This window comes from Venturia canescens, chromosome 4, assembly GCF_019457755.1.
Source record: "Venturia canescens isolate UGA chromosome 4, ASM1945775v1, whole genome shotgun sequence".
NCBI lineage: Eukaryota > Metazoa > Arthropoda > Insecta > Hymenoptera > Ichneumonidae > Venturia > Venturia canescens.
Window position 1 is genome coordinate 13,470,104 of NC_057424.1, and position 27,618 is coordinate 13,497,721.

The 27,618-nt window shown below is 41.6% G+C and overlaps 1 protein-coding gene across 8 annotated transcripts in view; it reads right to left on the reverse strand.

Annotated features, from left to right (window-relative positions):
- hth (homothorax) overlaps nucleotides 1-27,618 on the reverse strand; it is a 365,547-nt gene that overhangs the window by 197,779 nt on the left and 140,150 nt on the right. For 6 of the 8 annotated variants that reach the window (XM_043415956.1, XM_043415958.1, XM_043415954.1 and 3 more), the window contains one exon: nucleotides 20,567-20,575. The exons of the other annotated variants lie outside the window; for them this stretch is intronic. In XM_043415956.1, coding sequence (XP_043271891.1) covers nucleotides 20,567-20,575 — 9 coding nt within the window. The remainder of the gene's footprint in view (nucleotides 1-20,566; nucleotides 20,576-27,618) is intronic. 8 annotated transcript variants of the gene reach the window in all.

A 27,618-nucleotide genomic window follows, 5' to 3' on the forward strand; every position in this document is an offset into this window, starting at 1 on the left:
CCGACTAATTTCCACGATAAATATTTTACGCTCGGCCATTACGAACGTCCCTTTGTTTGTATATTTGTATATCTAAAGAAGAGTTTGACTCTAACAATACATTCACACATGCATGTGATATAAATAGCAATTTTATTGTATGAGCATTCGCAGAGGCACGAACACCGACGAGTGAATTTTTGAAGTCTATGAACGTGACCATCCCCCGCGTCTCTTCACCTCGGACCGTGAAAAAAATGAACTTTGTTCGTTAGTACGACAGATACAAATTTATTTATTCGAATAAAAGGGGGGTTGAATAATTTTTTTGCAATTACTTTCCGTAGCGCATGTGTGAACATGAAAATTAGTGTAATTTGTTCGACTCAATGAGAACGTTTTGGTAAAAAAAAATGTAAAGAGTTTGAAAGGATGTGGAGACAATGAAAAAATGGTGGCGGTGGATCAGGCACTTTTAAACTGCCGAATAACGCGAGTTTAATGACGACGAAAAAAGTTCTAACGAGGCTTCCGCGAGGAGCGTACACAAGTCGACAGATGTTTTGTCGCCTCGCTGATGAGACGTTTTCCCTTTGAGATTGCACTTGCAAGTGAATATGTCCGTCGAGTGAAGAATGCACTTGTTGTTTCAAACTGCGAAACACGATGCAACGATGAAATTCCGAGGATCTCAGGAACGCAGGTAAAGGCGGAAGGGGTGAGGAAAAAAATCAAATAAAAACAGGGAAAATACTGGAATCGTAGGGGATCTTTGGAAGGCTCTCGGTTCATGCTTCTTTGACAGACGGTCTTTAAAATGGCGGGACTTTATAGTCTCCGGATAACGCAGGTGCGAGACGACTTAGGGAGTGGAAAAACAATGAAAAAGAGAGAGAGAGAAATTGCGAAGGGCCAAGAGGCGATGGACAATCGTGTAAAAGAGTAATTGAGTTCTTATCGACTGTGCTGCAATCGAGCGACCGACGTTGAGCTCTTCTCTTGTTCTTTCAACCAGCAACCACCCTTTTTATCATCCCACTTTTATTTCCTTTCTCCCTTTTATAACTCTTTTGCTCGGGCTTCTTAGAACAATATTATTAACCGTTTCTCCTTGCAGAATCTCATATACGCTTTAACTTCGTACTCAATAGCGTAGCTTACCGAAAAAATAGACATTTGTGGATATATTATATCTATAGAGGAGTAGTGAAACTGTTCAAGGCAATAATTCCGCGCACCTCTTGCCGCGGGATTACGCGAGAGAGTCCAAAGAGCGCGCGGAGCACCAGGAGCTCCCTGCTCTTCGCAATTATCTCGGCCGTAAAAAAACACCAGCATCTCATCCGGGGATAGCCCATACGTGGCGTTCGAGCATCCCCATGCGTATTTGTGCACGTGCGTTTAGAGCTTAGCGATTGAGCCACGGTCCAGTGAGAGAACGCGCATCGGGCGCGTAATACGAGTGAGTTGAATGCTCCCTAAAAAAAAGACGAATCGCGCCGGGAGAAAAGTTCTTCTCGTCTTCCTCGACATCGTTTTGTTTTTTGCTTTCGCGCGATTTAACCTCGGGTCACTCGTCAGATGCTTCGAGGTAGCGTTGTTTTGTGGGCTCATCTGCGCGCGGGTATACTCGTTTCATTAGATCTGTGAGAATCAAGCATTTTTCACGAAACGTTATTTCCTTCAAATTTACCCAGTTATTTCTGCATTAAGGTTCTCTATCTCTTCCCTTAAATATTCCTTTTTGTCTGCCACAATGAGCAGACTGAATTCACTTTGATTAAAAATCATTTTATCTGCTGCGCAGATTTCGAGGCTATTTTTATAACCTGATTTTTCAATGTTCCAAGAGTTAATTAAACTTGTCACGTCAAAATAATTGTTAGCTTTTTTGTTCCTCCTGAAGAATATTCATTCAGGAAGATGAGAAGATCTTGAAGATGACAAGGGATGGCTATTAAATGTGGGATATACGAAGCCCTTGGTCTTTCGTACACCTGAGGGTCGCTTCCCTGCGCTACGCTCACCTCAATCTCTCTATATACGTAACCTCATCTGTATGGATGTATGTATTGTACATACAGAGACGAAAATATATGCATACACGATCGTCGGGTTGCCGAGGCAGGGATTACAGCGCGCTAAGAGGCAGAGCAGGGCTTCGCGCCTCATCGTCTGGAAAATGGCTTACTGCTTACATTTACCTACCCCTCGGGCGTGCGTATCTCTCGCCCGAGCCAACAGAGCCATGTCGCCGTCTTGACTACAATGGTTGTACACTTGTATAACATTGTAATAACCTTTAAAGGGCGTTGAGTTTAGCGTTTGCGTTGGATAAATGCGTCCTTTTGATGGTGAACCAAAGATTTTTGCATTGCGAAGATTGACGTTGTCAAAAAAGCTCTGAAAGGAATTTTGTTTCTGCGAGTAAGCTTCGTGTGGGAATTTTGATTTTACTTGACAAAAGTGCTCCGAATGTCCTTTCGAATTTGAAACCGCACAGTTTTCGAGAGAGCTTCGATTTTTACGCGCGGAAAAGCTTGTTACTCGCCTTAGATATTGCTTTTCAGAAGGGTTTGGAGCTTTGTGCTCGTGGTAACTGCATACACGTCTCGGGTCTCGACGAAGCTGAGAGCCACATAAACAGCCACTTGATTCGCCTCTCCACACTGGAGACGGGAAACGACGAATGCTATCGGAAATCCGAGACCAGAATCTCGGATACTCTCCAACAACCCTTTCTTCTCTTCCGCTTTCCTTTTCCTCCTCCGCTTTTCATTGTCAATACGCCAAAGTGATTCCTCGCTCGTGGATTAGCGGAGTTTTATCCGTCGTGTCGCATTCACCGTTTCACCATCGTGAATATCGAAACGAATTCTCGTACGTTTGTATATGAATAATTTAATGAAAATAAAAGTGGTGGAACGCACTTTAAAATCGTATCGGAGATTCGTGGAAATTTGAATTCCTATCGATTCCATGGACCAAATAAAGAACCTAACAAAAATTCCGTGTTCACTGTAATGTGACGTTGATTGGACGACGTCACGCAATGGAGAGAAAAAGAATAAGGCCAAAACCGGACTGTCTGCTATACAACCATCTTGATGTCGACGAAATGTTTTTTTCTCTCTTAATCACGTTTAATACACGAGACTGCATGCTCTCTTGTCTCCGAAGTCCACCCACATCCTCGACGAGTTATTCGCTCGAGAGATCGTCTCACGTTTTTCAACGTTTTGACAACGTTCTCGCAGACGTGATGCACTCATTGCGATGGCAAGGAAAATCTTAGTGGGATTGTTCACATTTCGCTCTTAGAACTTTGAACTTTTTACATCAATTTTTCTCGTTATTGTTACTAATTTATTAATTTTTGTTACTGCGTGCTCGTTTTTCGGTGAGACGAGTCACGCGGTTGACAAAGTTCATGAGAGACTGGAATGCTAATAGCAGTCGAAGTTAATATGTTTGAAGTAAATAAGTAATCGAAAGTGGACTTTTCTCAAAAATCCTTATTTTCATATGATCAAAAAAATATTTTCCATCATTTATGTGTAAAGAGCGAATGAATCTCGAGAAATTTTTATTGAATTTTATGCAGGAAAAGTCTCTTGAAACGTGAACACACGAGTATCGTGTAAAAATCAAAATTCCCCCGACTTTTCTCACGTCGGTTGAATATCAACAGACGATAAGAAAGGGACAACCACCGAGGGTTTTAAAAAAACAATTTAGCGGCGTGAAACGTCTCGATGTTTCTCGTCGCGAACGTCCGCAAAGTCCCACCTGGGGACCCTCAAACGACGATTGTAACACGAGGCAGTAGGAAGAGGGAGAGGGAAGGGAAAAAAGTTTCGCAGGCGTGAGAAGATCTCGAGGAGTTCATCCTCTTGTCTCGGATCCTTCGAGGGACCAGGGAAAAAATTGGGGGAGGAGGAGCCGGAGCAAAATTCAGCGGAGGAATCAAAAGTATAGTCTGGTCCATTGAGCGGGGTGGTTCGAGGGCGCGGAGAATTCAGGAAGAAAAGTGCGTGGGTTCGTGCCGGGTCGCGCGATAATATGTAAATATTCCGTTATCATCGCGAGGGCCGCGCTTCGATTTTTTCCTCTTTTTCGAGCCTCGACGAGGGAGCGATTATGCGAGCAGCGATTCCTGCAATTATCCTTCGACTGACGTCGCATCGATGGCCTTTGATTACCCTCAAATATTTACGACACAAAAGACAAGAAAAAAACTCGTAACGAAGTTTTTTTTCTCTCAGATTGAAACGGAAGCGACTGCAGCCCATGAATTCACACAAAACCAAATACAAATTTCAATTATATACCAAAAATTCGACTCTTTCATGTCACTCCAAATTGATCATTCCTCCAACAACCTCATCGAACATCTCCTCCCCATAAAATTCCATATTTGACTGAATTCAATGTCGAGAGACTGGCCAGATTTAAGCACCAAGGCCAAGAATTATGAAAAAAAGGTACCGATGCCATAGAAGCGGTGGAAGATACAGTAGCGGCTGCATCTTCGGAAGCTGCTCCCAATTTCTCCTCACGCGTGTGCTCCCGAAAGCCGACGAGCAGCAGCAGCAGGCTAAGTCGAGGAAGCAGAAGCCACAATAAAAGGTATAAGAATAAGGTCCAGGGGGAGGAAGAAGGAGCCTGAGAAGGAGCTAGAAAATGATTAGTTATTAAAATGCCGATAATTACATATAATCAAAGGGGAATAGGGAGTGTCCCCCGCATACATTTACCCGAAAGCTGTAGTTTTATGTACCAGATTGTATAGACGTACATGAGCATGTATGAATACGTAAGTATATGCAAAAGTATATACTAATGTAGACACGAGTGCATGTGTGTTGTTGGTATAGCGTGGGGCTGAAAACTTCGTGTATTATATCCACACGGTGGTTATACCGCTACTTTCGTTCTCTCGCTTCCTCCGCAATTCGATCGCGGACGCGTCGGTTTGCTGGTTGGCTGAGGGAAAACCGAGAAAGAGAGACGAGGAGGAACGCGCGCGCGCGCGCGCGCATTATAAAAAGACCCCTAATAACTGTTATCCACGATCTTGGGATATCCCGCCGAGGAAGAAAGAAAGAAAAAGTGCGTAGTAGAGTCTGAGAGAGAGAGAGAGGAAGAGAGAACTCTCGCCAGCTACTCTGTGTGCACTTTAGTAGCCATTCTTCCCCGCGACCTCTCTCCAGTTCCTTTTTTCCCTGTAATGGCTCTTCCACGCGTCCCGCGCTTTTGCATCTTCGCGAAACCTGAGAAAAAATGGCCGCGACTCCCAACGAATCAATCCGGTATGAAATGTGCTGAGTTTTTTCGCCGTTTTTCGAGCTTGGACTTTTTTTTTATTCCATCTTCTTGAATCGATGTTGAAATAATGTTTCGTCGTATTCACTCGTGAATGATCTGCCCAAATCTCAAAATTACTCTGACATTGAGAAAAAATGGATTTTGTTGTTGTCGGGTCTCGTGAAATATTATGCAATAGAAAGTGAGAAGGAACGAGTGCAGAGTCATTAATTCGATGTAATAACAGGAGCTGCTTTTTCGTTGCGCTACCTATGTCAGCGCTGCGCGTAACGATCGTCCACCCGAGATAAAACGTGCACGCCTTCGCTCTCGAGAGGCGTCTGAGCTCGCTAATTACGCGAAAATTAATTATGGCTGTGCCAGGACGCATTACCATCTCTCGAAACATGTTACATTACCTTTCGTAATAATCTGAATATTTTTCAAAACCTTTTCCATCGTACAAAGCGCGACTGTCTATTTTACTTCGCTTTTTCTCCTAGTTATGAGTCTGCGGAATAATAGAATATATGTTTTTTCGTCATAGAATTACTCATTAGGGTCATCGTTGCTAAAAAGAATATGAAAAAATTGATTCCCTTGAAAGCGAGGCCGCTCGCGGGCAATAACTTTTCCACTCGGCGCAATGGACAAGTTCTTTTAAAACAAGACGCAAAAGTCACGTTCGATCCTTGTTACGTTAAAAAAGGAGGAAAATGCAAGCAGGATGAGAAAAGTAGACAAAAGTCGCGGCCGTGGAACCACTTTTTTTTTTAATTGCTTCGCATCACTGAATCAAATTCCAATGAATTTACGTACTGTCAGAGCGAGTATGAGAGGAATGAGATATCATCATGTAACAGGAGTGAGGGAAGGGAAGCTGCGAGTGACCGCGGGATCATGGCATAGATTTTACTTTCACCGGATCGTTAGTCACACGAAGTAGAGTTATGTACTTATTCCACGTTCATATTGTGTACGTACATAAAACATATTTTCATAAATTATAGCGCACGGGTGCGTGTATATACGCAAGTAGAAGTTTTATTTTTTGATTTTTATTACAAAAGGTATTTGGCTGAGAGTTTCGCGCAGTACCCCCGTCGTGATGAAAATATTTTTGCGGTTTTCGACTCCCATCCGAATCCCCCTAAACCCAAAAGAATTCTCTTTTCCTCTCTCAACGTAATATTTCTCGCTCGCTCTCTCAGGCGAGCTAACACTCCAGCTGTGGCTAAATCTTGAGCCTGAGCGAACTCGAGCACTCGAGACCGTCTCAGGACCAAAAGATTCTCGAGCCGAAGAGAGAAAGAGCGAGAGAAGGGGGGAGGATGAACCTACAGAAAAAAGAGACACACGATTGGGATGCTGACCACTGGGAAGATGAGGGAGATGGAAAAGTCGAGAGATATCGCTTGAAGATAGCAGGCTCTCTGTCTCCGTCTCTCTTTGGCGAGCTCCTGACGCCGTCAAAACTGGTAGGCCTTGAGAAATTATGCGAACTATTCTCTCGCCCAACAGCATCGTTCCACGATCTTCTTTTCTCCTTTTCTCTCTCTCTCTCTCTCTCTCTCTCTCTCTCTCTCTCTCTCTCTCTCTCTCTCTCTCTCTCTCTGCTTGCCCTTTCTTTCTCATCTTAGTCGCTTCGTGTATTTTACCAAGTTTCTTCGTCTCTTTGACGCTCTCTCGACGGACCCCTCATGGCCTCTGACTCCCAACCAACTATATAGTAGCCTATACAGAACAACGACATGACGCAAAAATCGATCCATGTTTTATAAACAGACGCGTTTACTACTACTTGAGAAGAAAAGCAAAACCTCATCTCAACGTTAAAACGTATCGACGATATGGAACGTGCGCCTTTATTTGTTTCTTCAATCGTCCTAACGTTAAAATACACGAGATTTTATAACATGTAGAATAAAAACTATTCAGCGATATGAGCCTCATAAATGTGTGAGAAACGAGCAACTATTAGTGTCAGCCTTCTTACTAACGAGATACAACTCTCGCAACTAGTTTTCAAATCTTCTTCATCCTTTTTTCCTCCTTCTGCTCCTCTACTCCTCAATATTATCCTTTTTTTGACTTATTATTTTTCCAAGATTGCGCAACATATAACCGAGACGCATTTCATTTTCTCATTCCGTCTCTCCTTCATTCTCTCTCGACCTCGCCGCTTCACTAACTTTATAAATGCTACGAAACTTCGACACCGGGATCTTGCACAAAATGTTAGGCGCCTCAGCAATCACATGTATTTTGTACACGTGCTGGGACACAGCCGTAAAAATTGACGGATTTACGTGCACAAGATTTTTTTTTGAATTCACTGTTTTGAAGTTCGTCGCTCAAGTACACCCTCCATAATTTCCGCTTCTTCCAATGAAATCATCAATTTTATTTAAATTGCGAAATCAGAAACTTCCAAAGCCTGATCAAATAAAATGACTGAGTTTCTCTAATTTTCTCTCCGATTTGTGCAAACAAGAACATTGAATTTGTCATTCTGAAACTCGATTTGCAAACGAGCTATCGTGAATTGCGAGTAAAGTAGAAATAAGCCAAGACCTCCTCGTTCTTTTGGACTCTGCTTCGTTTCCTCATGTCTTTTCACATCCAACCGGCTCGTTGATATGTCATTTGAGATGCGAGCTTTTGCTCTTTTGTGTGCGTACTACGTATAAGTCTTGTTACGATATTCCCTACGATTTCGTCATCATTTACATTCGAGCCTCGTAGCATTGCTCGTAGAAAGGAGGGGAGAGAGAAAGAGAGAAATCACAACGTAATCGCTCTTCTCGTGATCGTAATGCACTTCGTCGCGTCAATTCAATGATGCACTTATAAGGTGTATTATATATGTACAGTAGGTATGTATTCGGAGATCCTTATATATATAAATATATGTAAATTCGTGGAGGTATTTCTCGTTTAGTGAGATCAGCTCGAATATGCATTATGTAGAGGATGGGGCTGTACATACTAACGTTATGCGTGTCTTTCCCATCGTTTAACTGCCGAATGCACTTCGCAATCGACCAAGAGTAACGAACCAAAAACGACCGCCCTGTAGAGCTCGCATTTTTTACATCTTCCTGATCCTCCTCTCTCTCTCTCTCTCTCTCTCTCTCTGCCTCCTTCTTTATTTTCATAGCTTTTTTTTCTTCGAGTATCGAGATCGTTACGGAATCAATTAAGCTGGAGCAGTAGAATAAAAATATTTTGCTCAATTTGCTTCTTATCTGGGAATATTTTGTGATAGGACAGGAAGACTCGTGTATCGGAGTGGAATTTTCTTTTGAATGGGGATTGTGATGATTGTAATATTTTCGTTGTCGAGTTTTAAATCTTTCGCATAAATTCACTTCGGGATCTAGTACGAATTGTGTTAGCTTTCAATTTAAAAAAATTTCGTTGAATAAGAATTTGAAAAAATAAATATATAACTGAGAAGAAACAAATAAAGGTTGCAGGGAATAACGACGTAGAGAAGTATGTGGTGAGAGGAGCGAAGAAAACATAAAATGAGATCCTGTTGCTCTCTTATTTTCTCGTATGGCAGATAGCTTGAATTTCGTTTTTGGTTCTCCATTCTATTTCTCTGTCTCTCTTGAGAATATCGAGAAACGTGTATGGACTCTCCTCGCTCACGTCGTACAGATGCGAGGCACGAGACTGCACTAAAATTTACGAAAGAGAAGTTCGAGTGACCACTGGTCAGTAGTAGTGGCCACGACGAGACTCTCCAAGCCACCACGTGAATTCTAAAACCTCCGAGGGAATAACCCTCGTGTGGTTTTGCTCCCAGCTTCGGACTTTGCTCTTCCTCCTCCTCCCCCCCCCCCCCCACCCTCGCTCTCTGAGTTTATTGGAAAATTATTTATTTATTAATTTGTATTTTTTTTATGTTTCCACGAGGCTGCTTCCATTTGAATTCGTTACTAAAGTTTTTTCAGTTAAAATAATAAATAGAATACCGTCAGATATTTATAAAGCAACCGATTTTCGAACCGAAAGTATTATGTGCCTGCAAATTTTTTCTTCCACTCGTTTCGCGATGAAACGTTTTGAGGCTCTGATAATCTGACGCTGCACCCGTCCGGTGTCACTTCCATTTCGTTCCACATCTTCGCAATTTCAGAAAAGTCTGAATCTTTATTTTACAATTAAAAGCAAAAAACGGATATTTACTTCCACCGCAACGAGTCGAGCTTCGTCGTCGATCGCTCAGTCCCGCTGTGCGCTATTTATCGTCGTTTCTCTTCGAGATCAAACGAGAAAGAGACAGTAAAAAAGGGAGAGCGAAAAAATGTGAAAAAACGAGAGGCTTGTCTCTCACGCGCCGCGAACAGGATCAAGATACACGGTACTTTATAAGAAATAGTCTTACAAAATCGAGCTCCCAGTTCTCTTTTATTATAATATGTAACTCGTACTAACGTTAAATCGAGATTGAGTCAATCGAACTAATACAAGCTCTGAATATTTATTAACGTTCTCTTTTCACGTCTATTATCCTCGTCGATTTGATTCCCGATTAAATTCACTGATTACTCAGCTCCCACTCGAATTTCATTTTTTCACATGCACCGGGGCTCACAACTTCGAGGCTCTAGTCGAATGTTCCGCCCTTCTGCCTCTCAGGGCTGCAACGAGTGTCCTCAGACAATTGTCGTCCATGAGTAGTGAGAATTCAACGAATAAAAAACACAGAAAGCTCATAATGAATTCGAAAAATAAGATCAAGCGTCGTTTAATTGTCAATCTTTTGAGACAGTCGTTTATATTTTTTCGTTGGTTTTCACGTACTTGAGTAAACTTTTGAATACTTTATTGTTTGATTATCATTGAACAATTCGTATTTTAGTCGCACCACGAAAGCATCGAATAACAAAAAGGTCCGAACAAATTTGCATTTGGCTTTGACCAGGAACGCAGGAGTTGGCGGTTTCCACGGGGATATTTTTTCCATTCCTCAGAGGCTCAGAGTTTTCCTCATGTTCGGAGTTAATAGAAGGGAGTCCGTGAACGTTGAGCGGTTATATCTTATGTATGGCACACCATCGTCATCCACGAGGTGGAGCGGGTCTTGCGAACCGCGAGAACAAAAAGGCAAAGTGGAAAATCGGTGTATATAGATTGCTCTCAATTTCGAGAATGAAAAGGCCGCGAATTCGCCATTTTCGTGGATAAAAAGGGAAACATTAACGCCCTTTTGATTCGGAGTATCATGGGATCTAGACGTAGACACGAGCACATGGGAATCTCATACGTATGTACATAGAAATGAGAAAAGCGAGTGCTTGACCGTTTGGTATTCGGTACCGAACGCTCGCCACTTTCGTGGGGATCTGACCCTGCTACGTGCCCCGTCGACTTCCTACGTGGTCCACTCGCTCCCCGCTCATGCCCGGGACTCGTCGCAGTCTCTACTCTTTTTATATAAAAATATAAATTCTAATTCTTCCAGGCGAAAATGGATTTTCCTTCTGTTTTTTTCCTCCTTTATTCAGTGATTAAAATCTCATTTTTTTATTTTTTTTTTTATTTAATTACAGAAAATAAAATACTCTCACACCCCGATCAATCGATATGTCAACTCCTTTGCTCCGGTGATCTCTCAAGAATAATGGATCGACATTGAAATTTGAATGGTGAGAATCGAAGATTGGAATCTAATCGATCGCCTTGGTGTGTTTAAAAATCGTTCGGCGGTTCGAATACTGAGCGAGAGAAGCTGATTTCTCGATCTACAGATATACGCGTTCTTAAATAGGAATATAAAACATTTATTTCTATATATAGTGATATGTGTATAAATGCAATAATATAGGAATAAAACCGGTTGTTCGGTCGCGCGCGGGCGCGTTATGGCTCGAGTTATTCGTCCCGTGCCGGAATAAACAGTGCTAATTGTACGATAAATTGTGCGCTAAGGATCACTCGACGGGCGATCTTCCCTGGGAGCGAAGCGTCCCAGCGAGAGGAGACGCGGTGCGCTCGCGGTTACCGAAAGAATCGAGATCGGTAGACGCGCCGGGATTCACTTTTTCCTTCTCCTTCTTATCCTTGCAGGTTTTTGGAATTATTTTTATTGCTCTTAAGTCGATTTTTATACTTATGTATGCATTTTATATAAATCGAAAAATCGCTTATTGGAGAGGAGAGACAAGGGAACGATCGGTAAATACGAGGAAGAGAGAGCTTCTGCGCAACATTGAGATAAGGAAATCGTTATTCGCTTTCCGTAACGGTCAATTCGACGCGCTTTTGGTAGTCCATTCGCCGCCGATTTTACTTCGAGAAGTCCAATAAATTTTTACACACATATAATATGCTGCATTTAAAAGTCACTTCGGCTTTTCAGCGAGATAACATCGCCAAAGTTCCAGCAATCCGAAAACGTACGTACGCGATCGCCGCTTTTGGTTGCGGTGCTTTCTTGTCGAGGGTAAATAATTACTCGAAATTGGCTATTCGGTGCGATCGCCCCTCCATCCAATCTATTTTACGGCTCGTTTTTATCACGTACATATACTTCCTTCGCTCTTAAACGACCTTGTAAGATTATTCATTCTCAACTATATACTTCGCAGCGTAACCAATCGAAATGGGAAGGCTTGTTTTTCTTACTAATTTCTCGTGTTTCGTATGAGTCTGGAAATCAAATTAGAAATGACATCGACTTTTTGCGTTGCAACAATTTTTATTGGTTTTTTAAAACTCAGCGTGTCCCAAGGAAATTTGAGTCTGAACTGTGAAAGGAATCGGGGACACTTAAGACTGCAAACATTGATGAAACGGGAGTTAATGATTGTTACGTTTGGAGGATCAGAGTCCGTTTTGATTCTAGTGTTCCGAAGGAAATATTACGAAGGTCGTTTATAAATTGATATTTCATTGAGTAGAAACATCCATTGTTCGAGGACTTGACGAACCGCTGCCGTTCCATGGGTCGGTGTGCCAGCGGATAAGACGGTCGAGAGCAACGCCGATGGAGTGAAAGAGAAAAAGAAAAAATGTGAAAAAACAACATGCGGAAAAATAAAATAACGAAAGCGAGATGCGAGAAGGGGGCACACAGTTCGGAGGATTGGATTACGAAAGGGCCCGAATCAAAATCCGTTTCATTTTATGAACTATCAAAGCGTCTCGGAGTGCGCGAGCCTAGAGGGCGGCGTCGTTTGTGAGCCGCGCCGGAATCTGAGAGTGCGCTCGGGCTCCTTAAACGGAGAGAAAGAGAAAGAAAGAGAAAAAGAGAGGCGGCATTGCACGTTCCTTCGCCACTGACGTACTTTCCATCTATACCTATATAAACGTATATCAAATAGCACCGATGGAAAGGGCCCGATTCCCGCTCTTTTGTCAGAGGGAATTACGCCCTTGTTTCCCACAGCGATCGATTTATGCCGCTCGATCTCGTGCACCTGTGTCGTGGAACGCGTGACCCGGTCGTGCGTGCACGCATGCCTCACGATCTCGTCTCATACTCGGTTGGCCACAACAGAAATCGATCGGATATTCTAACCGCGCGATATATCGATCTCCGAGGGGAATCGGAAAAGTTAGATAAATTTTAGAAGATTAAGAAAACGTGAGATGCCGATCGAGCAGATCGCAAGGCCGGGGAACGTTGGAATTACCGTTCAATTTAAAACGTGACAAAAAAATTGTCCGAGAAATATTTGTCCAAGGATTACTGAAGGCTTGGAAGAAAAAAACGAAAGGAAAGCGAGCTGAAAAAAAGTTGCGAATTCCATTTCCAAAACAGCATCGCCAACAACAAGTTTCGCGTTCGTGAGAATAAAAATAAATATAGAAAAGCATGGGGATGGCGCTCGCGAGACTTACGTACTCCGCAAAGTGCACGATCTCTTGTTTCTTACCGTCGTCCCCGGGAATGAAGCGATGGATCTCTTTCGCGAAAAGATTCACCGCTCCAAAGTCAAATATATACTTCCCGAAAGACGAATCACCGGGTAGTCAGAAAAATATACGGCGACGATCCAGCCTGGATGAACGTCATTCAAAGTTATGCGAGACTTTTCTTGTCGCCGAGGACTCAAACTCTTTCTTTTCTTATCCTCAAGGAATAAGAGAGCGGGAAAAGGAGACGAGAGATTCCTTTTCACTTTATTAAATCAAATTTAAAATTTAACAGTATTCGTTTTTTTTTCACGTTTAAACAACGTTCACTGACTTCGAAAATTTTTCATTAGTTCATCAATTTTATTTCGTGCTTATCGAGCTCTTTTTTTCGTCGATGAAATTTTTCTAAATGTGTTAACTTTTTTTAGACTACGAAATTGATCAATCTTCTGATTTCCGTTGAGGAATTTTATTTTCAAACTTAGTTCAATTGTCCTTAATTATAAAACAAAAAGGTCCCTGATTCTGAGGATAAAATAGAAGAAATTTGTTTTTTATTTTCATTGTTAATTGAATGACTTTGAAAAGAGCTTTAGTATAAGAAACTTTGGGTGAGGAACGAGATTTCTGGTAGCAATAAATTCAAGGTCCCTCGCTGGGTGTCTCTCATATATAAAATCTTGTAAAAGCACAGCTGCAATAACCCCATGAGTTTGTGTATAGAATTTACGAATTCTGAGAAAAGAGTCAGCGCGAGGCACGTCTGGATAATTCCCTCGGGAATAATCAGAGAAAACGACGTAATCCGAGATCCCGGACACACGATCTTTTCTCTCATCGCGAATTAAAATCTCACACGTATGAATTTTGTCCTACCATACCGCGCGAGAGAAACCTTTTCCCCTGAGAGAGATGTGAAAGAAGATGGGGATCGGAGTAACCCTCGCGAACAAGGAACAAGAGTTTAATTTTTGTGGATCGTTACATACCTCTCTAAACATTTGGCCCAGTATCGTTCCCATTAATTTGTGTCCAACAACCATTAAAACTTATATGCGCAATAATATACGCGTACGTAAAGTATATTTTGGTGAGATTAAGGTACTTTATGAAAATATTAGTCACACACAGAAATCCAATGAAATTTGAAATATCGTTGAGTTCTTAACTTCTTTGAAGCACTCTGAATAATTCTGTGCCCAATAATATTACCATTATCTTGAATACTCTCACAAATTTACTTTCCATGGCGACAAAACTTCAACTTCGATCGTTTTTTATTATTTATGGAATTCGCGCCCATTTATCGTTGTAAATTAAAATCGGGGCTTGTCAATCGAAAGATGTTTTTCTACACGAAGAATCATTTTCCAACGTAGATGATTTCGAGTTCCAATGAGAGTGTAGATCAAATCTGAACATACTAAAGTCGAGAGATCGTCGCGTTGTACGGAACAATAATTACGAGCGAGATTAATCGTAAACGGTGAACATGTAAAGATGTGTCTGACGCCCTACGGCACTATTCTGAGTTATAACGGAGGGTAATACGCGCAATATCCTCCCTGTGATATCAGGAGGCTGGTCCTCGAGTCACATCTCACGAGATGAACGTTACGAGGGTAGAATTTTAATGACTCGGATCTTCTGACTAACGTCACGCGTGCGAAGTAACCCAACCGATTCGAGTATGCGTAGGTACAGTTCTTTCAATTTCGGCTCTCTATCTTCTGAGCTAGTACTGATACAAGTTTGGAAAATAACATCGTTAAGATTGAGCCAGAAATTTTAAGGTTTTTATTCATTTACAGAGACTTTGAGACTCCAGCTTTTTGAGAATCAGGCTTTTTGCAAGGTGATGGAAACCGAAAAATGTTGAGGTTGTGTCAAAAAGTTGTGCGACTGGCCCGCACTGTTCAAATTCAACTAGAATCGATGAAAATGGCCAGTGTATTTTTGGGTTCGTATTTGAGAAAAAGGGTCGAGAGAAAACGGCTCGAATAAGGGCGCGGACGCACGACTACTCCTGGGAACTCGGTGGATGAGTACGTGAGTCGCATGTGTAAAAGCGTCTCGTCGCGGACCTCCTGGACCAAAATAAGCATACATATATTTACGTGTAGGTACATCTATATACGTGAAGAATTTAAGGTACACGAAGTGCGTACCGGAAACGGGGATGATGAGACTTGGGAGGAGAAAAAAGAGTGCACCCTCCGGAAAATACTGAGACGCTGCCACCCCTGGGGCACGTAATCTATTTGTCGAGAGACCGCAACGCCTGCAACTTCATCCAGCACACGTACGTTTTCTACGCACGTTAACTTTACCCACTTTTATATATATTTTTTTCTTCGCGTTAGTACCTTAAATTATATATACAGGAATATAAGCCATGAGAATTGGAGGGACGGTTTAGTTGAATCTGACACGCATCGATGCTGAAGGCTCGACTTTTTTTTATTATTTTATTCCACCAGTTAGCATCCTTCCAAACGCACGAAAATATTGTGTGCATGAGGTTTAGAAAACAAGAAGAAAAGGAGCAGGAAAAAACATCGTTCGTGAATCTCCGACGGAGCAGCCCACCCCGAACGCATTCTCATCGATTCGCGGAATAATGAGCCATAAAAGGGGCAGAGGGAGGGTGTTGGAGGAGCTTTACTGCGCTTCCAGGACCGAAAACGCATTAACGCGACTGTTGCTTCTGTTGCGGTGCTTGCCATCCGGTAGAGATCGGTATTCTAAGCTCTCCGTAACGATCCCTCGCCGATCGGAGCACTGACAGTTGCTCCGAACAACACGAAATGGTCATCGAATTTGTTCGATTTCAAAATCAATCAACTCTCACGAGGCTTTTGCACCTTCGAAAAAATATTTTTTAACACATTGTCGCGGGAGTTTTTCGAGTGTATAGGACATTTTTTTGCATAACCAACCTTGCCTAGAAATTCGAAGAGCCAGTACTACTCTGCCGCGAAAATGAAGCTCTCCAGAAAATGTACAAAATCGTTATACAAAGCTCGTAAAATAATTTCGTCAAAGTCCCAAGACTTACGAGACACAGTATATAACATCCCTTTGGGGGCTATTCTCGCGACATTTTAAGCCAAACAAATCTTCAACCGCCTGTGAATTATTTATCTTATCTCACGCAGCTCTCTGACCGGCGCTCATTCTTCAAAGTATTCGATACAAAGGCACGGTTGGGTAGAAGAAAAAGGCGGGGGGGGGGAGGCGGTGCAGCTACAGAAAAGACGATACCTCAGAAAGGTTCAAAATTGTTTGGAAATCGGGAGATAATAATCTCAGACAATAGCTAATTGAAATTGTGGAGCTTTTATACCTGCTTAATAACTTCTCAATGCCTCTTACATAAACATCGATACAATCTGTGGATGATCGCTTGAAATATCGACCCCATACACGGGGTGAGCCAAATATCGAGTTGAAATTTCGAGAAATGCAAGATTTTTAGACACGATCTCAATGAGACCAAGCGCAGTGCCAATGAAATGAATTTCAAGTTCACTAAAACGACGAGTTTCGCTACTTCTGGTTATGCAACCATCATTTTTATGTAAACTGTTAATTCTCCCAATAAAGTTTCGCGACCTTTCGTAAAGTTCGACATTTTAGTGAATTTTATTGAACCTATGAAACTGCAAATGGAATTCTGTCCTTCATTTGATATGAATTATTGAAATTTCAGGGCAAGAATTTCAAGTGAGTACGCGGGTACGGAAAATGAAACAATTAGTAGTTCGCTTAAGGTGGATGGGTGACGGCTACGTGATTTTTTCAGCAACTATATTTTTCGAAAATTTCAAAAGACGAAACTTGCTTGAAAACAATAATTTTATTATTTTAGAAATATAATTGGTAAAGAAGCGACATTTTTATACAATTTTATTATTAAAAAAACGTTTCAAGAGTTCATTTTGACTGGTGTGGTGCAGCAGCTTCCGCTGCTGTTGATGTCACGCTGTCAGTTTTGTTACAAATTTTATAGGTTATGAAGTAAGTTTACTGTCCAAAGTAGTATTGCAGTGGAGGAAAATGAAAAAATGAACGGTCAAAAAGTTTACCGGGATAAAATTCGTCGTTCTGTTAAAATTAAAAAAAAAAAAAAAAAAAAAAACGTGGCGAAGCTAGCAAACGACAAAATATGATGAAAAGGTCGAACTGACGTCACGTGTTAACGTATATTGAATGCAGCGTCGTCAAATGTTACTGATCCATTTTTCGTATAATCCGAATGATTTCTCATCAGATATTTTTTCATATTTCAGCCGATTTTCAACGGTAACGTTCAAAAACTAAAATACTCATGTATTCTTGAATATCCACGAAATACAACGATCGATTTTTTTTTTTGCGAAATCTTGGATATAACTAGCGAAAAAATTCAATAACTTTTCATGTGTGTACGGCTTTCATATGCCGGAGTGATAAGTGTCAGAGAAAAGTCGATATTCAATAATTAATTTGCTGCTAAACTACACGGTAACTAGCGTCGAAATTTTGCAAATCTATCCAGTACGTATTCATTTTTGCCTACCAAAAATATCATCGCGTAATCTTGGATAGCGAATATTCACCCATCTACCTTAATGCTTATAAAACCAACGAATCGCTAGAAGCTTCTCTTTTTGTCTATTTATAGAGTCGTAACAATGTTATCATTGTGGCCATATCGACCTATAAAGGTGGCAGTGTTTCAGCATTGAACTTGCGATGAAAGCGAGTGTATAATCGATGTGAGCTGCCTTGAAGGGCGAACCCTTTGTCACGTGGTTAGATTATCGAGCTATCGCCAGTGCTTGCATAGAAATTTGGGACAATATTTAGCGTTGTTAATTTAGAGTCATAACATTTTTTAACGAGAAGGGCCTCGATAACGCCAAAGGGAAGAATTTAATCTTCAGTAAGAATGCAAGTCTGTTTTCGACCGGATTAAATCTGCAGTAGATTTGATTCGGATTAAAAAAACTGGATGAATTCAATTTGAAATGGGGGAATGAGAATTGAAATGGAATAAATTATCATAAGAAATGGAAAAAATTAAAATTTTATATTTGTTTCAATGAAGTTTTGATGTTAAATAAATATGCATGAAATACCTACGCAATTCGCTGTCGCCTTCTATGTGTTAATGAATACTTCTACTCGTAGCCCGTGACCGTCAATTACGTTAAACGCACGACCGAGTGAACAACCGAGTGCTCACATTCACAACGAGCTTCCACTCGCTTGTAGATGAACCGAAAGACGTGTGGGCCACATGGCGTTCATTATCCCGCTTTCGGCTCTCTCTCTCTCTCTTTTTCTCTTTCACGTTTGCATCCACCGCCACGACGACCACATGTCTTTTCGTCGAGCTCAAATGTCCGTCATTCGAGCACAACTCAGTTTTCGTACGTAAATCGACTTCCAGAAAAGAAAATATGAAAAAAGCGATATTATTGAAACACGTGAAGGGCAATGAGCCATTTGCGGTTACTCGAAATCTCGTTCTTCGTTGACGATTTGAAATAACGAAATTTTACTCAAAAATAATGATGCTTGGAAATCTTTAAAACATTTCACACTTACGAGCTGAATTTTCACAGTCTTTCTATGAAAATGCAAGTCGAATATTCCGACAATATGAATTTTCGGCGCGTTTCATATTTATTTGTGAAAAAAGTAAAGAGGTTGAAAGAGGGTGCAGCCTTTCAACTCATGCGGACAGTAATATAACGCATACATATTTATGGGAAGCTGGAGTATGAGAGCAGCGAGAAGCGGAGCCATCAAGGCTTCTTTTCTCGGTGATGCTGCTCTCCTGCGGATTTTACCGTTCATGTATTAATTACGCCGGGGCCGTTAACGATCGATGCTGAACGAGCGCGAATGAAGGCGAAGAGGTTCAGATAGAATGATCTCTCTCTCTCTCTCTCTCTCTCTCTCTCTCGCTCTGTTTCGCTTACACACGGTTTTTCGAAGTTGTAGTCGGAGACGAGAGCGCGCGGAGTGCCTATAACGACGACGAAAAATCACCGCTCGATCTCTGCACAGCGCGTACCGGTTTCAAGATCGAAGATCGCGAGGCCTCTTTCGCCTCTTCTCGTACACGAAACCAAAAAAAGCATCGCAAATAAAAATAATACGTATATTTACTTTGCATGTCAGGTAAATTCAAGATCGACGAATGATAGGAAAAAATAACAAACACGGAGACGCAAATAATTATTTAAATTTTGCGCGCTCTCGTTTATTTTCGTAAATTCAAATGAACTTGGAACGAATTTCAATCCGCTTCGAGAGTTGTGTGTTTGATAGCAAAGAAATAATGATAAACTTATTTTCTTTCCTCGATACTTGTCGCGATGATCTCGAGACTCCGACGAATTGTCTAATTAGTCGATCGGATTAATCGTCATGCTCTAGAACCGGAAACCAAATAAACGCGTGCGATTCTCGCTCCGAGCGTTGGAGCAGAATATTCATTGAGTGTTGACGAATTTCTGAAAAGTCGTTTCAGCGAGCACGACGAAAGAAATCAGCGAGCGCACACCCCTCAAAAATATTCGATCGATGATTTAAAGCGACGAGTGAAACGCGATTGGATATGAAGCCGCGAAACGAAACGCGAAGAGAACGAAAGAAGAATGCGGGTTTGTTAAATCCGGAAAAAAAGGTACTTCTCACATTTCTTTGACGCGAAATACGCTCGATCTCGCCATGACGCGCTAGCTCGTGCTACGCATTCTCTCTTTCTTCTCTCTTCCCTTTGCCCTTTTCCTGGTCAAGTCTTTGCCCGCTTGTGTGCATGCGAACTCAAAAGCGCCAGACGATTCGCTTCGTCTGCCCTCTAATTAATCTAATTAAGAGCGGCGCGCGCTTGTTATCGCGCGATGCGCGCGATTCGCCAAGAATGAAACAAGCGCTGGAGCACCCGGTACACATAATGCGTGTGTACAGACGCATTGCATACATATTTCATATGAAATTCTTCGCGTTATTTCGCATGAAATTGCTCAATCTTGACGAGCTCCAGTTCATATCCGGCATTTCAATATTTATCACGAGCTTAAGTTCAGTCCAATTTCTTTTTTACTCGCAGTTTCTTTTCAAACTCAAAAAGACTCCAAATTCGAGCACAATTCGTCAAGCATTGAGTCCGTGGTGCGCCCAGGCATTCAATCAAACTCCGAATAGTAAGATGGAGGTCATTTTGAGCCCCATATGAGAATCAAACTTACTGTTGTAACTGATATCAGTGATTTCCAGATATTCCTCACCTTCGTTCCAATTTATTAACAAACGTGTTAAGTCTATCGAAAACAGTGAAACACAAGCGGCGGGGGAGGAGGATTGAAAGCATACTGTTAGTGCCACCGAAGCGTTAATCCACACTTACCCATGGCGTCTGAAACAGAAAAAAAGGGAAGATCGAGTTAGTTGGGATTGACAAATGGGAGTATTAATGCGAAGCGTGCTAAATCAACGTGTAGTTTGCATCAATATTTATGGTTGAGCAACCAATTTTTCCTACAGTTTTATTAGCTTGTGTATCTCAATAATAAAAATGTCGATTTTTCCTAAATTCTGTGGAAGACAAAGTGTAAAATTCATTGAAAATGATTTTTTTTAATGGTTTTCTCAAAGTGATTTTATCTCTTGATTCTTAGAGGGTAATCAGTGAAGGTTGATTGCTTCCACACGTGGATAAGTTTTATGATGTATCTACTAAAATAATGTACGACAACGCATCCACAGATTGTAATGATTATTGTTGTTTTTCTATGCTCACATTTAATATCTACAGGTACTACACGCGGTTTATATATAGAATGCCGTGGGCTACGATGCTTTATGTAACGTGGAAGCGAAAGAACGTTTCTTCTCTCATAATTTCTCGAGATAATCTATATAGCGTGGGCATCTCTCTCGTGCTGCTGTTACCGCTCCTGGTAAGAGATGTTTGAGGGGCGGTTACAGGAGTCTCGATCGCTTATAGCAACGTAAATTTCCTACCGTGTACAACTACAATCTCTATTTATCAATTTAAGAGGAGCGTTAAGACACTGTTACCATTGGGAATTGAATAGAATTTTAGCTTCCTTAATTTGGCTCAATTGATCAAGAATTTTGGTGGCCCGAAAAAAAGTGGTTTGCAATTCGTCATTTTTTGGTTACATTCTGTGGTTAATTTTTTGCAGCATTCAAAATTTGTGTATCCGCGCATTCGTGTATTTCGGTTTGTTTTTGTTTTTTTTTTTTTTTTTTTTTTTAAATAATGATTGATTTTAATGAATGATGAATATTGATGCTGCATTGGTGGATAATGGTGGATTATTAAAATAAATTGAGGATTTTGAGGATGAGTATTTCTGGGCATTCGAGAGTGGAATTTTCAAGATCGTCTTGGACCGCGATCAGGTTTAATTTGTAGCACGTTCTTGCGATCGTGGACGCGCGGCATTGAAGGACAGCCATGAGAGAGCCAAATAAAAAAGACAGAAGAGCACGAGAGACGATGAAGAAAATAAAAATAAATGAGAAGGAGGGAGAGAGAGAGAGAGAGAGAGAAACATTTTAGTTAGCCCACGAAGACTTTTGATTCTTTCTGTAGTTTGCTCCAGCGAGACATCTTACAGTAAGTTTCGCGTCCCTCTTTTTCTCAGCGACGATTTTTGCACGATAAAACATCGTCCCTAATTAATCGTGGCGCTTGGAAGATTCTCTCGTCTCAACACAAGATGAGCAAAAGTTCGCAGCATTCATCCAGACCAAAAATGTCCCTCGGAGTGAGAGAGAGGGAGAAAGGTAGAAAGAGATGAAAAGGAAAGATGCGTCTCCGCAGAATATGTCGAATCCTTCGAGAGGTAACGCCGCGCCGAGTGAAAAGAAATTCGATTCTTCAACGCCAGGAGGAAAAAGAATCCACGAATTAATTTCACATTTGCACATTCCAACGATTTGCAACGTTTTTCTATCAATTTTTGATACGAACACTTTTTCGGATACTCCGGTGTCTCCAATTTCAAGAGAACCAATCATTTTCCAATGCTCCATTTTCGAGTAATCGATCCTCGTGAATACTTTTTTCTAACGAAAATCAAAAGTTTTATGCAGAAAACACTTTTTACAGCGAATCGTGCTTAAAACAATTTTCAAATTCATTCCAATAATCAGATCAATTAATATTTCAAAATACGAAACGAAATATGAAAATAATTTCCTGCTTCGTCACTTGCAAGAAAGAGAAAAAATTGATGCAAAACAAAATAAAATGTGATAAGTGAAAAAATCATTTTGCATAGTAGACTCAACAAATCACCAACAACACCAACAACTTGAAAAATTGCCTTCTACGAATAAAAACAATGAATAAACATGCACTTCCCTCCTGCGTAGGTGGCTTCGCGAAGCCTCTCAGAGAGAATCCAGCGAAAAGCCGATCATCGTGTTCGATTCTTTCCTTTTTATTAACTGTTTTTCTTTCTCACATCTCCTCATAATATGCGTAATTAATGGAATACCGCGACACGGAGACTCGATCGTGTCTCTGGTCGGCCCTGACAAGACCTCACTCTGGGAATATTAGTTTTATTTAATCGCAGATACGACGCGGGAGTTACTCGACAACGTACACTCTATAAATACTGACATATAAGAGCCTTCGCATCATCATAAGTGCCATCTTCGTGATACGTTAAGTACTGCTTCATTAAACCTCCCGCGTATTATCTTACCGTCATCTAGAATGAAATCATGTTGGTTTCTGTTTTTTTTTTTTTTTTTCAAAGTGTTTTTCAAACTTTTTTTTAACGACAAAATGTCTTTTATGTGATTCTTTTTTTCATGTTTTTCTGTCTCATTCAATCTCACTTATGCCACGTACGAAAGCTACGAGTTTTCTATTAATGGTTTACGCTGAATCGAAAAGATTTTATCGGCATCCAACGTGAAAGAAAAAAAAAAGAAAGAGCGAGAGAGGAAGAGAGATGAAAAGAGGGAGGAATAGAAATCCCACACGAACCTTGACATTCCAGGTTGGCATCTTCTCGTGTAATGTATTATATCTAGTGACGTCGGACTCTTATTCTTGCGATCCCGATGAGATCCCCACTAAGCTGGATGGACCATGACGAATTGGGACATCGCACAAAACAGCAGCCACAAAAGAGTGGGTGGACAACGCGCGGATGATTCGTCACAGAATTTTCGATCTTTTCAACTCATCTTGCCTTTTTTCTCGTAAACCGATCAAGCATTTTTAGGGGGAATCAATTTTTAATCAATTTGAGGAGTCGCTCTTGTGGTCTTGTACTATTGAGGATAAATAAATGCTTTCGAGGGGACAATAAAATTGAATGTTTTCATTTGATTTTTGCTGATTTAATATACTAGTCATGTTTCCATGTGACTTTTACAGACGTGGTAAAGTTTTATTAGCGTATTGGCATTCCATAAAAACGTTTTAAACCAAAAATCCGATCATAAATTCTTCGAGTCGATATATTTTCATAAATTTGTGCAGAAATCTGAGTGTAAAAGTGATCGCGGTGCGAGAAAAATGCGATGATGAAGTAAGTGAGAATTTATTTGTGTCTCCGTCGCATTCGTTCGTCGAACGTTGACGATTTTTGCAGGTGTCGATCTCCGCGTGCCAGAGCTCGAAACTAGGTCGACTTTTTCAGAGTATCAAAAGAGCAGAAACTCGCCAAGATACGCGGTGAAGATGAATGAGAAAGAGAAAGAGGAAGAGAGAGAGAGAGAGAAATGTAAAGGCGTCGAAGAGCGGTTAATTGGTGTTCTATGAATTTGGCTTGGGTTACGAAGAATCGAGCGAGTGAATCTCGTCTCGAAGCCGAGGAAGACCGGGTTCTCTCGGAACCGGATGGATGCTTTGGAACTGGGTACAGCTCCTTGCCATTTTTGTCTTCTCTCCCTCCTCCCATCCGCTTGCTCGAGCCCCCGTGGAATTTTAATTATAAATTAGTTGATTAACTCAATAGGGTTTTTGTTCGTTGCGGCTTTACGGTGTCCTCAAAATGGCGCGACGATCACGATCTCTCCGAACCCTCCAGACACACATTTCGTCCTTCGATCTTTCGATTCTCGTCTCCCACACCGCCGCGACTATTTCAGAGTCAATAAATTCTCCCCCCAAAAGACATTGACAAATATAAGCTTTTCTCTGTCGGACTGTTCGAAGCGTGTAAAAAATGTACTCGCAAATCTTTCGAAATAGTTTCGAAATATTTGAAAAAATCTCAACAACCTGCAATCGAATCCATTCGATTAATTCATTGCGAACTTCTCATAAATTTGAACGAAAAAATCAGAATGAAAATTCTTATCGGACGATGAGACGCGTCGTGAAGCTCAACTGTGTTTGAGTCCACCGAGTAGATTAATTCCAGAACCCCAATAAGTACGCAAAGATCCATGCACGCATCGCCGAGGCACAACTGCGCCGAAAAAGGCAGCAATAAAACTTTTCGAAAGTTCATGCGGTGCATTTAGTCAAGTAAATTTCTATCTGAATCTACCAAGTGGACCGCAAGTAGAGATAATGAATACACGAAGCATACGTAATACGAATTTCTAGGGCTCTTGAAAGTCGTGATTCTCGAGTCTGGTGGCAAGGTCACGACCTCAATGTTGTCTTGTCGGCGTGCGGACACGATCGTTCTCGACTCAACTGTAGATATGAATTTGTGTTTACGCTTTCCAGTGGATTCGCGCAAGGATCCAGAAGATTCTTTATCGAGATGGTGTATGAGTCATGAGAGGTCAAAAACAAAAGAAAACGAAGAAGAGTGGGAGGGAGAGAGACGAAGAGAAAGAGAAAAAAACGAGTCGCACTCGTCCCGACCGGATGTATGTCTACGTCGCGAAAACGAAGACGTTCTCCTCGGCCTCCCCGTTCTTTTTTCCTCCTCTTCGCGTTCCCCTTTTATTCTTCTTGTTCTTCTTTACTCGTTTTTAAAAGCAGAGCTGCGTAACTCGATCGAGCAGGTGCGAATGGGACGATCGTATCTCCGTGCAGTTAATTTCCAAGTGAACGTGATGTGTATCGACCGGATTTGCGTTCGAGTTCGCTCATCCAGAAAGAGAAAATGTTTAATAAAAAAGTGCAAAAATGGATTGTACGTTTCTCAATGGGGAGTCATCGGGCGGGTCATGAAGGACGGAGGGCTTATCACCAGGGTAATTTGGAAGGCTGAGCAACGACCTCGCTCTCAGAATTGTGCACTGGAGAACCTCATCGAAGAAAAAAATGGCGAGTCGTTTTTTATTCTCGAGACTCGATTCCGCACGAACTGTGTGCTGTGACGAGGGTTGTTTTTCCTCTTCAGTTCGTTCCCAGACACGAGAGTCGTGATCCTGGCTATTGAGTCCTTTTTACTCTCTCAGGGCCGCTTCCGTACATTGCGACGGTCATTTTTTCACATTACGCAAAGTATTCTCTCCTCCGTTGAAACAAAATGAGGAAAAGTACTCGTGAAGCCGACTGTTTGAACTCCCAGTAAAACCATCGGCTTCGATCCGAGGATCCTTCGAGTTTCATTATTCTCGCTAAGACCGCGTGCGCAAAAACTTTCCATTCAACGATGCATTCCCCCAAAGGTCAAATGAATTCGATATTTCAATTGAAAGAGAATGCCGTTCGTGGCGAATTTTTGTTCGTTCGGAATAAACGATTCTTATCACATCGCAAGTAAATTATTAATGTGAAGAGTGTTCATGGTGTGCGCGGCAAAGGTGGAATGGGGAATCAAAGAAGGTCGAGAAAGCGGCCATTCGTGGAGACACGTCGGTGCGACTGTCCGGAGGTCAAAAGTCGCTGGACGATAAACTCCAACGAATGTGTATAATGCACACATGCGTATGGGTGTCTTTGAGTGCATCAACGTGCCTTGTCCAGGCTCGCCAGTCGCTGATTTCACGTTTTAAGCAGGCAGGGGTAGAAAGAGGTTCATGGTCGGAGCTTCCGCGCTCCGCATACCAACATCGGGAGGAAGAAGAGCCGAGAAGTCTGCTCGGCGTCTCTTCTTTCGATCTTCGCTTGACAAAAAGTGCAACACTCTGACCCATACACAGAACATCCGAGGCAGGACCACGTTCACCATCTCCATCTTCCACTTTCTCTCCCTCATTCTCCCTCGGAAACTACCATAGTTTTTTGCCAGTCGCGAGAGTCGCTTCTCTTACTCGCTCATCGACCAAGTACCGTGTGGGGAGATACTCGCCAAGAAAAGACTACGAGAACAAATACCGAAGCTAGAGCAAGATGAGCCGTTGTAGAATTTTAAATATGCAACCCCAAAGAAGCGTCTCATCCCCCGCTCCCCGAGCTCACTCTCATCTCTATTTTATACACAGGCATATCTCTGCGTACATATTTATATGTTTGTGTACGAATGAGTAGCGAACAGATGGGTGAGCGACGAGCGGTCTGTCCCACGTCCGTTTCATCCTAATCTCGATCAAATGAAATCTTCGGTGTACAAAAAGATATTCGGACGTGAGAATATGCGTGTGAACGAAAATCGTGAACAAGAGTAAAAGGATTTGTTCACAGAAGTAAATACCGCATGTAAAAATCAAAATATTATGGAGAATTCATGAAATATTTTAGTGGAGAAAGAAGAAAATTTGGAGTGTTAAATTATGTACTTTTTCTAGCTAGGCTCAGTCGCAAAATGTAAGAGCAAGAATGCAGTAATAATGAGCAGAGTAAATAAGAAAAGATGGCGTACACAAGAAAGAGGAGAGACTTTGAAAATATCACTTTGATACTTTGGTGGCGTCGGTGAGATTGGTCCATACGATAAAGCGAAAAGTCCGGTTTCTTTCTCTCTCTAATTTTCTGCCTGTTTCGCTCTCGCGCTCCTTCTCTCTTTCTCGGTCTTTATAAGCTACGTTGCAGGATAACGTTTCAGCTCTGAGGACTTTTCTCTGTGTACGAAAAAGACGACGAAACGACGAGGACGAGGACGACGAGTCGGTTCTTATTCTTATCACTAAGTGAAATGCCGTGTCCGTTATCTTCCGCCTCTTGCTACGAGACAGAGCTCTCTCCCTCTTCTTCTCTTTCTTTCCCAGCGGTTCCTCTCATTTGCCTCTCCTTCCCTCATTTCTTTCTCGTTCTCTGGCAGGACTTGTTTCTCGCTTTGGGAAAGAGAAAGAGAGAGTTTTGTATCTCAAGATGCCTCGACGCATCTCGTCGTGCAGAGAAACTTCGACCACGCATCGCTGTTAACACACATATCGCGAGGTCCTTTTCTTAAATGTTGCTCGACGCTTGTTTGTTGGCCTCTTCCTTCGAAAATCACATATATACGTACACTCGTATGAATATTCTCCGTATACTTACAAGTGAAATCTCAGGCAATTAATAAATCGCTATCTAACGCAATTAGAAGCAAAACTTCTTTTCCCCGTCTCACGAAAACG